At 38.2% G+C, this 11,523-nt stretch overlaps 1 protein-coding gene across 1 annotated transcript; it reads left to right on the forward strand.

Annotated features, from left to right (window-relative positions):
• The first annotated feature begins 2,729 nt into the window (after window positions 1-2,729).
• On the forward strand, window positions 2,730-10,942 carry LOC139720359 (uncharacterized). Its single transcript, XM_071631730.1, has 3 exons — window positions 2,730-3,254; window positions 6,049-6,143; window positions 8,822-10,942. The coding sequence occupies exon 3, from the start codon at window positions 8,831-8,833 to the stop codon at window positions 10,709-10,711; it is 1,881 nt and encodes a 626-aa protein (XP_071487831.1). The 5' UTR covers window positions 2,730-3,254; window positions 6,049-6,143; window positions 8,822-8,830; the 3' UTR covers window positions 10,712-10,942.
• The last annotated feature ends 581 nt before the right edge of the window (window positions 10,943-11,523 follow it).

Below are 11,523 nucleotides of genomic sequence, written 5' to 3' on the forward strand. Positions count from 1 at the left end.
TAAGCAATAGTTTCATGGATTATTTACAATTCAGAAGAAAGCCGAGGGGGATCATCGGCAACATTGTTGGCAAAATTGTGTAATATGATTGTATTGTTTGTGTGTGTGCGTGTGTGTGTTTGCGCGTGTGTGTGTCTGTGTGTGTCTGTGTGTCTGATAGAAAACTAATCATGAATAATGTTTATAATCTTCACCTTGAAACCCATATGGTACAACTAAACAATACAGAAGAATCTAATGTCCATGTAACATTATCCGATATTCTTGTAAGAAATATTTTCACCTATCGGTACAATACATGGCATTCTATACATTTTAATTATTTATCAAATTTTCATGAAATATGTTATTACCGAAAAGTGTAGTAATCTCAAACAAAAATACAATTTGAATTTAGTGTATGTAGAATTGTGGAGCTCATTGATACACATGAAAGGGAAAAAATATTGTACTTCATTGACTTCGTTCATTTTCAGTATTTCTGTTCATTTTATGGATACTTTATTTTCTCGAAGGGTATCCCAACTTTCATACCAAGAGTTGCTCATATGAAAGAGCCTGTAATTCCAAGAGGGAGTCAACGCTTAATTAATGAAAATTATCCTTATAAAAGTTGTGACACACCTTCCATTACGATCCCTTTGTTTTGCTTTGTATTTGGATGTCTCAGCCATTCCAAAACTTATTTTCATCCATTAAAAAAAATGAATTCCTGTCATACAGAATGGTATGTTTTGTATTATTGAAAACATGATCTCTTGGTGTTTCACCAAAAGCTATAAGCCCAATCTTCATCTTCATCTTCACCAACAGGCCTAGTACCATCCCTTCAAGTCCTCATTACCAATTAAATTTACATTGACCTATTGCCTCATGAAGGGGCGGAAAGTACAATATTGTTACAGGGTAACATTTCTTTGCAGTAGTAAAAAAAGAGGGAGTAAAAAAAAGAAATAACTGTGTATGTTTATCAAAAGAAAAATAGTTCGAATTCATGCATATTTCTTTTACCCTTCTTAATGTCAGATAGTCACTTTGATCATCGAAAACTCAAAGTCTATAAACTTGATAGTTTACAAAAATTCTTTATTACTCAAATGAAAACAATGTCTCGATTGACATTTTGAATTGGCGTACAATATAGCATGGCATTCTTGCATAATTATGCTGGCAGACAAACAGACGTTATTGCTGGAACTTATTCTCCATCTCATTTTCCTTAAGATTATCATTGAAGTTCTTATTCAACTTCGTATATGCACACATTCAAATTTTTTGGCTCACGCTGATCCCATATTTTATCGCCTAAAAACTTTGAAGGCCCATGATATACATCTATACCTAACTGCCATATTTATGTATAAACACACTCGAAATTTATTACCATTTTTTCATAATACCCTATAGTAACCAATGACCATATTCACTCATACCCTACCCGTCGTTTCCATGATTTTCATTTAAGTAATCCGAAGCTTTTACTTGCTCAAAATTCGATTAGACATCAAGGTCCGGATACATGGAACACTCTTCCTGAGAAGTTGAAACAGTGTGCCTCCTTGTTTTCATTTAAAGCAAAGTTAAAGAAGTACATTTTATTACAGTATACTTCAAATACGAACTAAAAACAAATAAATTATACAACTAATGTTGGTCTCCCGATAGCAACAGCGCATATCGTCCCCTCTTTCAGTAAACCAATTTCATTATTCTAAATTCCAGCCTATCTGTCATTGTGCACCCTCAAGCACCTGCACACACATTCACCACCACCACCATCACACACCAGAGTTTATTTTTCCCTGCTACCTTCGCAGCAGAATTTATATTGTTACAAATCTAGTACGTCCTTATCTTTCCCTCGGGCCGGCCATATTTTCAAGCAATGCTTATAATGGCGGCCCTCTGCATAATCGTTTCTTAACTACAAATGTTATTCGTATCACTGCTGCATAGACATGCATACTGTATATTAAATCTCTTTCATATCGTTGTTTATGCAAGTCAATAGACTGTGTTAAATTTATTTCATATATTTCCTACATGTTCATGATTATGTATTATATGTATCGTGGTTTATGCAAGTCAAACGATTCTGCGTTGAATTTACTTTGTATATTTCCTGCATCTTCATGATTATGTAACTTATGTATATTGATTTGCAGAAAATAAAGTGTTAAATCTATTTTATATATTTCCTACATGTTCATGATTATGTACTTATATGTATTGTGGTTTGTGCAAGTCAAACGACTCTGCGTTGAATTTACTTTGTATATTTCCTGCATCTTCATGATTATGTAACTTATGTATATTGATTTGCAGAAAATAAAGTATCTATCAAACAAACAACTTCAGGATATTTGTTTACATCTTTGTCTTTTGAGTATATAAATTCTCCTCTTTGGTAGCATAATAATCAAGAAACACTTGAAGGGTTTGTTTGCAAAAACCGATAAGTCCATTTTTGAAGATTTTGAAGTACGATCTCTGTCATAAAGTACAAACTAATACCTTTTAAATGATATATTGGTCACTACATATAAAGCTATATTTTTGAAGATATGGTCAAAAGAAGCAAAAATTTTCTTATTATTCTCTTTATTTTTCTTGACCTTTAATCGCAAATATCTCCATTTGGCAAATATGGACTTGTCGGTTTTTGCAAACTCTTCACTTGTATTCTACATAGGGTTTGTTTTGTTTATGACTTTAAATAAATGATTCAGTAAAGTATAAAGTCCCAATTTCTCCATCTTACATTTCAATGACGGACGAACATCTTTCATATCATGAGGCAGAATGCGGTTACGCGCTGTGCTTTTCAGAAAGACACACGGTGAATGGGATGTGGGGAAAACCCAGTACTAAGTGAAAGGGTCGCAATGAAAAGGTCACCGATCAAACGACTGAGAAGGGCGTGATGCACGCACGTACAGAGCACATTCAGTTCTATGCTCTTTGATCATGGTCTGTGTAATAGCTGCTTGTATCACCGACCATTTTGTGAGTACTCTGTAATACATCTCTCTTTTGTTTGACGTGTTTGACTAATCGTCCGTTTTCTATTTGGGCCTTACAAGCAAGACAACATTCCGTCTGACTTGTGACTTCACCTTTCTACAGGCTGAACAACACATCCCTGTCACAGAGTCGGTGGCGATCGCATGCATACGTCGGTGGCGGACATAGGCCCTACATGTAAATCAACAATATTCTGTGTGGGAAACGGCCTACATCATACTGTATACTTGGTAAGCATATGGGACATTGTTCACACACACACACACACACACACACACACTTTGTTTATGCCTAGCATAATTAATTTGTTTCCCAAATGCAACACTTAGGCCTAACACTGTATAAACATTAAATATAAGGTCACTATTATTTTTCATTGTGTCTATGTACTGTGTAGCACCCGTCTGATATGTCGAATGAATGAATAATAATAGTATATCATCATCGTCGTCCTATCTGGCGTAAACGACGTTCAAATGAACAGAGCTACCAAGTCTCACGCATTCTGAGTGAGACTCAAGCATTTAGGGGCCATCTCACGATTTTACGCATGGCATCCATTTTTCTCACGCATCGGGAAAAGTCTGCTAACTTGGGCCTACACTATAATATTAATAATGAGCATAGCCCAAAGGATTAAAGTGATAGTTGGAATTGAAGGTTTATTTCCCTTTTCTCTTTCAAAATAGGTAAGAATAGTCACTTATGTATGCACCTGATCGCACCATAAGAGCTAAAAATTGAAAAAGCTCCCTACCGTGGGAGGGATAAAAAACTCCTCCCCCCCCCCAAAAAAAAAGAGCTATATATATATATATATATATATATATGGGGGGGGGGGGCAAAACGGGTTTTTGCCCCTCCCCGCGTGTCCCATGTAACAAATAATCTACCAAATAAAAAAAGGCGCTTTTCTTTCTAAAAGTTGTCAATTGAGTATATGAATATAAGAACGACCCAAGTCCATGGAAGACCATTTCGAGTAAACTAAAAAAACCTTCATATCTTTTTTGTTTGTCCAATGATCTATTTAACTGTGATGGGATGGCAACATTGTATATACAAATTAGAACATATATTAGTATGACAATTAACATTAACATTAATTGTGGAGAGGCCATTTTGTGTGATGGACTTGGGTCGTTCTTTGATTCATATACATGATATTCTGCTATAGAGATGAGAGGACGAGAGAGGGCGCTATGATATGAATGTAAGAATGACCCAAGTCCTTCATTCTTACATTCATATAAGATTTAACTCATTTATTTCAGGCACTTCCGGGGTTAATTAGGATTTATCATTTATACACAAGATGAGTCCATGCATAAGCTACAATTTCCCATGTCAAACTGAATTTGGCCAAAAATTGGACTTGGGTCGTTCTTATATTCATATACTCAATTGTCAATTTCATAACTGAAAATTCGCAAACCATAATACACTATTATATACATTATAATATATATACACTAATATTTACTTATGAGTAGATTTAGTGCATACATGGTGGCCTCGCGTCCTCGAGTGTGCTTCCTGAGACATACCTTTAGTAAACCTTACATTTTCCCTTTCTTCTATACTTTTTGGCAATATAAGAAAGAAAAATTATTGCTCAATGCGACCACCTTTAAAGGGATGGTACAGTTTTGGTGGAGATGAGAATTAATCTTTTAACTTATTGCGACATACCAAGAAAACACTTATGATATAGTACAGAACATACCGTTTTAAGAGGAATTCAAAGTTTATTTGATGAAAATCGGGTTTGGAATGACTAAAACATCCAAAAAATCACAAAATAAAACAAAGCTATCGTAATAAAATGCGGGTCCCACACTTCTTTGGTAGAATCGCTCTTTTTTGGATATCTCAGCCATTTCAAAACTAATTTACATCAGATAATTAAAACGTTGAATTCCTCATACAATGATACATGCTCTTTCATATTTCATGAGACTTTTCTCATTATCTAACACAAAAAAGTTAGAAATGTGAAATTAGGTCTCAACCAGGACTGTACGATACCTTTAAGCTTTTAATGAACATATTTCAGACGAATGGCAAAGTGAAAGTGTCTCGCTCGCTCTGCCCGTACTTATAGTAAAATGAACAGTTTTAATTAGCGCCCTCCCCAGGCAGGTCCTTCCACGTCCCCCTGCTCGGTCGCTTCGCTCCCTCGCCGAGAATCTCACACCGCCACGTAAATGTACCCCCGTATAATGATAGTTCTTTCCTTTTTAATTCTTTTCCACTATGTTTAATTTCCTTGAAACCTGTAGGGATGTAGGCGCAAGGAAAGGTATGACTTGGAGAGTTTTGTGTTTTTACATTTGGATTCAGCTTCACTGACATGTTACAGAAGTCCCGTGCCTTCCTGGAAGTGTTGTTAGCGATCATCTATAGGCCTATATGTCACAAAACACTTCTTTTTTTCTTCCCCATTAGAAACATTTCTCTCTGACCTATATGTCCAAGACGTATTAGGAAAAAAAAAAACATTTGCAAAGGGCTTCCAAGAGAGGTAAATCATCGTTTGTTAAGAAATCTGAAATGATAATATTTGCCCGTGCTTATTTTGTATTAAAGTCACCTTGGAAGAATTGCTGAAAAGAAAGACAATGACGAAATTACATCGAAACTGACGTTAAATAGGATGCCATGTTACACGATATGCTGACAGTCAAACGAAAATAATCTGCTGAAGATTCTCCATCTCATTTTACTCAGATTAGTAATTGAAGTTATCATTTTACATTGTAAAGAAAAAAATGAATAAATCGTGCGCTGTGATTTTCACATACACAGTGTGTATATGAGATGTTTGGGAAAACCCGCAACTATTAATAATAGGGTCCCAGTGAAAAGGTCATACGGTAAGTACTGACTTCCTTTGAATCGTCCCGCCATTTTGTGAGAGCCTCGCAATGCATCTCTCTTTCTAATAACTAACTCTCAGTGCTCTGTTTGAGTCTTTAGAGTAAGACCGCACTCATTCTAATTTCTGATCTCACGTTCCTACAGGCCTAACATAAAGTATGTTGTGATTTTATGCATCACTACACTTCGGAGCCCGACAGAAAATCAACAAAATTCAACCCGGAAGCGCAGCATACTTGGTAAGCACATGAAACATTACTCGATCACGCAAGTTATTCATGCCTGTGTAAGTGCACAATGGATCGCCATACAAATTTATGGGGCCACTAATATTCCTCATTTCATCAACGTTATTAAAATCGCAATCATATAGCAGTTTATACCACGTATACTATTCGTTGTTAATTCCAATATTATACAAATGATGCACAGGATAGAGTGCGTTAGTGTAGGCGTAGTGCACTCGAGGGTATTTACAATTGTGAAACATGCACGAGGCGAACACTAACGCCACGAAATAATCCTGTGCATCATTTGTTTTATAAAATGGGTCGAAAATTCGAAAACTAACATCATTTTTCAGCGTTTTTCACGTACCTTTGTGGGTCAAGACGTCCGAAGATGTTCGTCCCAAACTTTTACGCACGTCGCACTCGCGGAAGTCCCGCACATACAGTATAAGTATAATGGGGGGTTGGGTTTCCGGACACCCGCATGAAAACTTACTTATTTTACATGGAATATGCACCCTTTACCTTAAAGACTTGATATAGACTCCTCATATAGGCCTACTAGACAACATACTCTGAAAACGGCGTGAGAATTAACCTACTAAATCGTTGGATTTGCTCTTCAAAGTGACTCCATGTACGCGCGTCCGGTCCCATAACGCTTGGTCTACTGTACTGTACAAAGTGTACGTATAGTACAGTATACGTACGTACGCCACATATGTTATGCACAAGGGAAGACAGGCCGGCCGGCCGGCAGCCCGAACTAGAAGTTGTTTACAGGATTGACAGCGCGTACGCGTATGCATGCAATTCATCATTGGAGCCGCCGCGCGCACAGACGATCGGCAATCTACCATAGGATTACAGGCAGTGCAGTTGTACTGAAGTAAAGGAAGGATGTGTGTCTCATTTCAGCGCTTCCTATTGGCTACATTCTTGAACCCATTTTATAAATTATTTTACTGCCATTCCAGCGTTTCTCCAGCTCCTGAACTTGTTGCCAAATCAAGCGATTAATTCATTCATGTTATTGATTTGGTGAAAGACAACAAGTTATGTATTAGTTTGAAAAATCTTAAATGATCTTCCCAATCCAATATAAGCAGATGAGAGCCCTACAACTGAAGCTATTTTGCAGTTACTGACTAAATTCGTCAATGTCTCTCTTGACAACACATTTTCTTGGAACGTTGGCAGATAAATCTAATAAAACTATTTCCCGTACTATCAGAGTAGGAGACAAACTTGGTGAATTTAGTTGTCGCCGGTAAATATGTGCTTGGATTTAAATGCTATACAAGGAAACTGATAACCCCAGAAATTGAGTAGAATCAGTTCTGAGAATTTCATTTTCCATATCCAAATAACGAAAGATTATTGGAAAGTAACAATGATCATTTTTTTTTTATTGGAAAAGCAGATAAACATGGTACATGGGGTTAGTACAATAAAGTAAATACAAATAGATATCAAATTCATCACGTTAATATCAGTATCATTTGATCGTTGTTATTATAAGAACTTGAAGTTGTTTTAATGGTATACAAGTAGTGGAATTTTAAAGACATGAACGTGCATTAGCATGATCAAAAACGGATATTTTGTGACGCACATTACAAGGTAAAGACAATGGAGATCCAATATAATAAGCTGAAATACCAGCATGACCATCAGGGTCTTCAAAACATCGGACAAGGCGTTCAGCGGAGATAACCATTGTATGCAAATAAGGAATGAATCACAAATAGATAGTATTGTCTCGCCAATTCCGTAACGCTCGAAGCTGTCATAAAATAAAAATGTTATGATAATTAGACAAGAGAATGAGAAAGTTATAAAAGAGAAACGTATTTTCTTGTATATTTTCTTTATACTGTTGTACGCATATGACTCATAAGCTGTAGTAGTCTCCTCTTCCAGCGGTTCCAACACAAATATGTTAAAAATTCATAACTTTTGCATCGATTGTCCAATTTTCCTCAAACTTTCACTGATGTGTTCTACTAATATTGTTGCACTCTCTCAATCCTTATGTTTATGAAGGTGAACTTGTCCTTTAACGTATTGGTCCCTCTAAAGCAAGTGTCTCTGCCAGAATGTGGGGAAACCCATTTCTTAAAGACAAAAGGTGAAAGAATACGCCCAGGCTTTCATTCACCACTCGACCATATAGGGCTTGTTTTTATTTTCTAGTTCTCTTTAAGGTTGCACTTACTTGATATTCAAGCTCTTTTGTTCATCAACCATCAGAGCCAGCAGACATACAGTAGGTTCTAATCCTAATCCCTTTCACATGAAACATACCAACAGTGCAGGCGATTGTTTATCAATGTACGATATGATTTTTTAAAGGATGGATTCTATTCCAAAAAGTCTCTAACTTTCGATGAATTGTGTACCTACCTGATACATTTTGCAAACGTTTTATACTATACAGATGCAATTTATTGATTGTTATCACAAAATAATAGTATGAAATGAATTGAAAAGTGAATGCATTGAATTAATCTTTGCCTCGTATCGCTATTCGATCTTTCCCTTTTCCTTTTCTTGTCCTAAATATGATATTTGTTAACATGTATTACTTCTTATATTTCTTGTTTGCTAAAATTCTGCTAGAACTGCCAATACCAAATAATAGCTAATTATTATGTCTTGTGGCTCTTTTTTTTTCTGTTCAACAGACCAAAACTATGGCAACGTTTAATGAAGTCATTAGTCAAGATCTCGAGTGTCCTATTTGCCTGACACTTTTCAACCAGCCTAAAGAATTGGCATGTTCACACACTTTCTGCGAAGATTGCTTGGAGTATATCTTTCAAGATCAACCCAACCAACGAACGCTTAAATGCCCTGTATGCAGGAGAGGAACACCCTTACCCAGTGGAGGTGTTGGTAAGTTACAAACAAACGAACCAGTGAGTTCTCTTTTGGAGGCATTGAAAACCGAGAACCCAACGTGCACAGTTTGTGAGATGGACGAAAAACCGCCAGCTGTGTCCCACTGTCAGGATTGTGGGAAATATATGTGTAAATCGTGTGAGAAAAATCACTCTACCTGGGAAACGCTCTCCAACCACGAAGTGGTGCCCATGAGCGAGGTGCTCTCGGGAAAAGTTCGGCTTAAGAGGAGAAGAAAGTGTAAGAAACACCCTAACGATGATGAAGACTGTTACTGTATCGGATGTCGGGAGTACATTTGCTGTAAGTGCGGGATGTTGGAGCATTCGCAAGCTGGTCATCAGGTGGAAGGAGCACCTATTCATGCGGAACACATTCTCAAAAATATCAAGGAGTTGAAAGAAAGAGTAAATTCAAAGAAAACGACTGTTGAAAACCATATCAAGTTCATAGCCACACAACGCAATGAAATAGCAAACATATTGGAAAAGGTAAATGATGACATTGACAAGGCATACGAGGAATGCATTCAACTATTGTCAGACAGAAAAGAAGCACTGAAAGGTCAAGTGAAACGATGGTCTGAAAAATTCGAGAAGGAATTATACGACATGGATGAAGAGCATCGGCGAACAATCCGTCACATAACCTCCACGGAGGAGCTTGTCACTAATGGTATGAAGGCACCTCTGGAGAATGACGCATTGTTTGCACACGACACGCTGCGCGAAAACTTGACGAATCTCCTGGGACGAAATGATCCAGACGACCAAATACCTAGACGTGTGAAAGAACGAGCTCAGAGGATGTCATTTACTAAACACGTGAAGGCCAATGAACTTTGTCTCGGTGAGCTAACAGATTACAAGTGGGAAGTCAAAGCAGACGTAAAGCTCACTGGTGTAGGACCCACCTGCTTCATGAGGTGTATAGCCGCAACACCAAACGGGAAAATGGCGATGGGCAGGATGGGAAGTTATGAAAGTGGAATCTATCTCTACTCCCCTGATGGCAAGTTACAACAGACGGTGATGGAACATGTTTTTGCTTATTCAATGGCATTCCTGTCTGACGGACGAAGTGTTTTGGGCCTACGTGGTAAAATCTACAAGATATCACTGTACACTCCACACTGGGAGAAGCTTGACGTCACGTTCGAGACTGGAAGCCAGCTAACAGCTGCTGATAGTGTGACTGTTGACGGAGATGATAATATATACGTGAGTTGTGACATACGCCAAAAGATCCAAGTATTTACCCCACGGGGAGGGAAGGCTTTCAGAGAAATAATGTATGATAAATTACATATCTCACCAATGCAAATAGTCTCATTTCTAACAACGGGAAACCTGATATGCGGTGTGCTCAATCGTGTCATATGCCTTGATGGTAATGGGAAGATAAAGAAAGTCTTCAGGGAAAATGGTAGGGATGGCTACCCGGCAGTTTGTCGAGATGATTCGGTCATTATAGCCTGGGTGGATCAAGGGAACGGTCTTGTCAGTATCGATCGATACGCGAGGGATTTGGAGTACGTGCACAATCTCATCACTGATTTCAAAGTGCCAAAAAGTTGTCGGTACGTGTGCCTCCTACAGGTGTTCAAGAGTGGTGAGATAGCCTTGTACATGCCTCCGCAAAGATTCTACATATTTGACACCGTAAGAGCATAGTGTGAACATTGACGATATTTTGAAATTGCCCTGGAAAATCTTTTATTTCCCTTTCTATTTGGGGCTGGAGGTGATGGAGTGGGTGAGGAAATAAGACGGGGGTCTAGGGCAATTACCCTCTGGGCAATTACCCCGTCCCCTTCCCCTGGCCTTAATCCAAATCCTAATAATGAACCTAATCCTAACCCTAAACCTAACCCTAATCTTTTATTACTCCTACCTTAATTACCACTAACCAGTATTTAGCGGGGGGGGGGGGGGGGGGGGTTATTGCCCTTTGGGGGTAATTGTCCGGATACGGTATTGTGTTGCAACCAAACCCTCCATGCAAGGACAGGCCACCGTCTCCACAAATGGGGGTCACTCGGCTAGCACGGCTTGTGACTGCAGCCATCCTGACCAAACCCTCCGTCACATCGTGGAAGACTGCCACATGTCTGTATATGTATGTAAACACAATACGAAGATTAAATAGCGACGGTTCATAAATACACACGTATTGCACGTTATCTATTGTACAGGCCCTACAGCGCGGGTCTCACGAACCGGCGCAATACAACTTTTCATACGTCGGTTCGTGAGACCCGCGCTTTAGTACATAACCTATGGTGCGCGCAAGAAACGATGGGTTTACGAACCGACGCAGGGAGTTTGAAGACAGAGATATCGTAGATTTTTGAATTCACACTAAAATTACACTATGAATAGGAAGAACAACTTCCACTCTCATCACCCTGTCAAAATTTTTACACACAAGACAGGAAAAAAACATTGAAAACGTTGTCTGAAACTTGTGAGATCTTTAAACGCGA

Source organism: Diadema antillarum, unplaced genomic scaffold (genome assembly GCF_040938485.1).
Source record: "Diadema antillarum isolate AM-2024a unplaced genomic scaffold, OU_Dant_1.0 scf00000010, whole genome shotgun sequence".
Classification (NCBI taxonomy): domain Eukaryota; kingdom Metazoa; phylum Echinodermata; class Echinoidea; order Diadematoida; family Diadematidae; genus Diadema; species Diadema antillarum.

Bases quoted from the DNA above. Each gene is read 5' to 3' on its own strand.
- LOC139720359 (XM_071631730.1), top strand. From the start codon at position 8,831: ATGGCAACGTTTAATGAAGTCATTAGTCAAGATCTCGAGTGTCCTATT.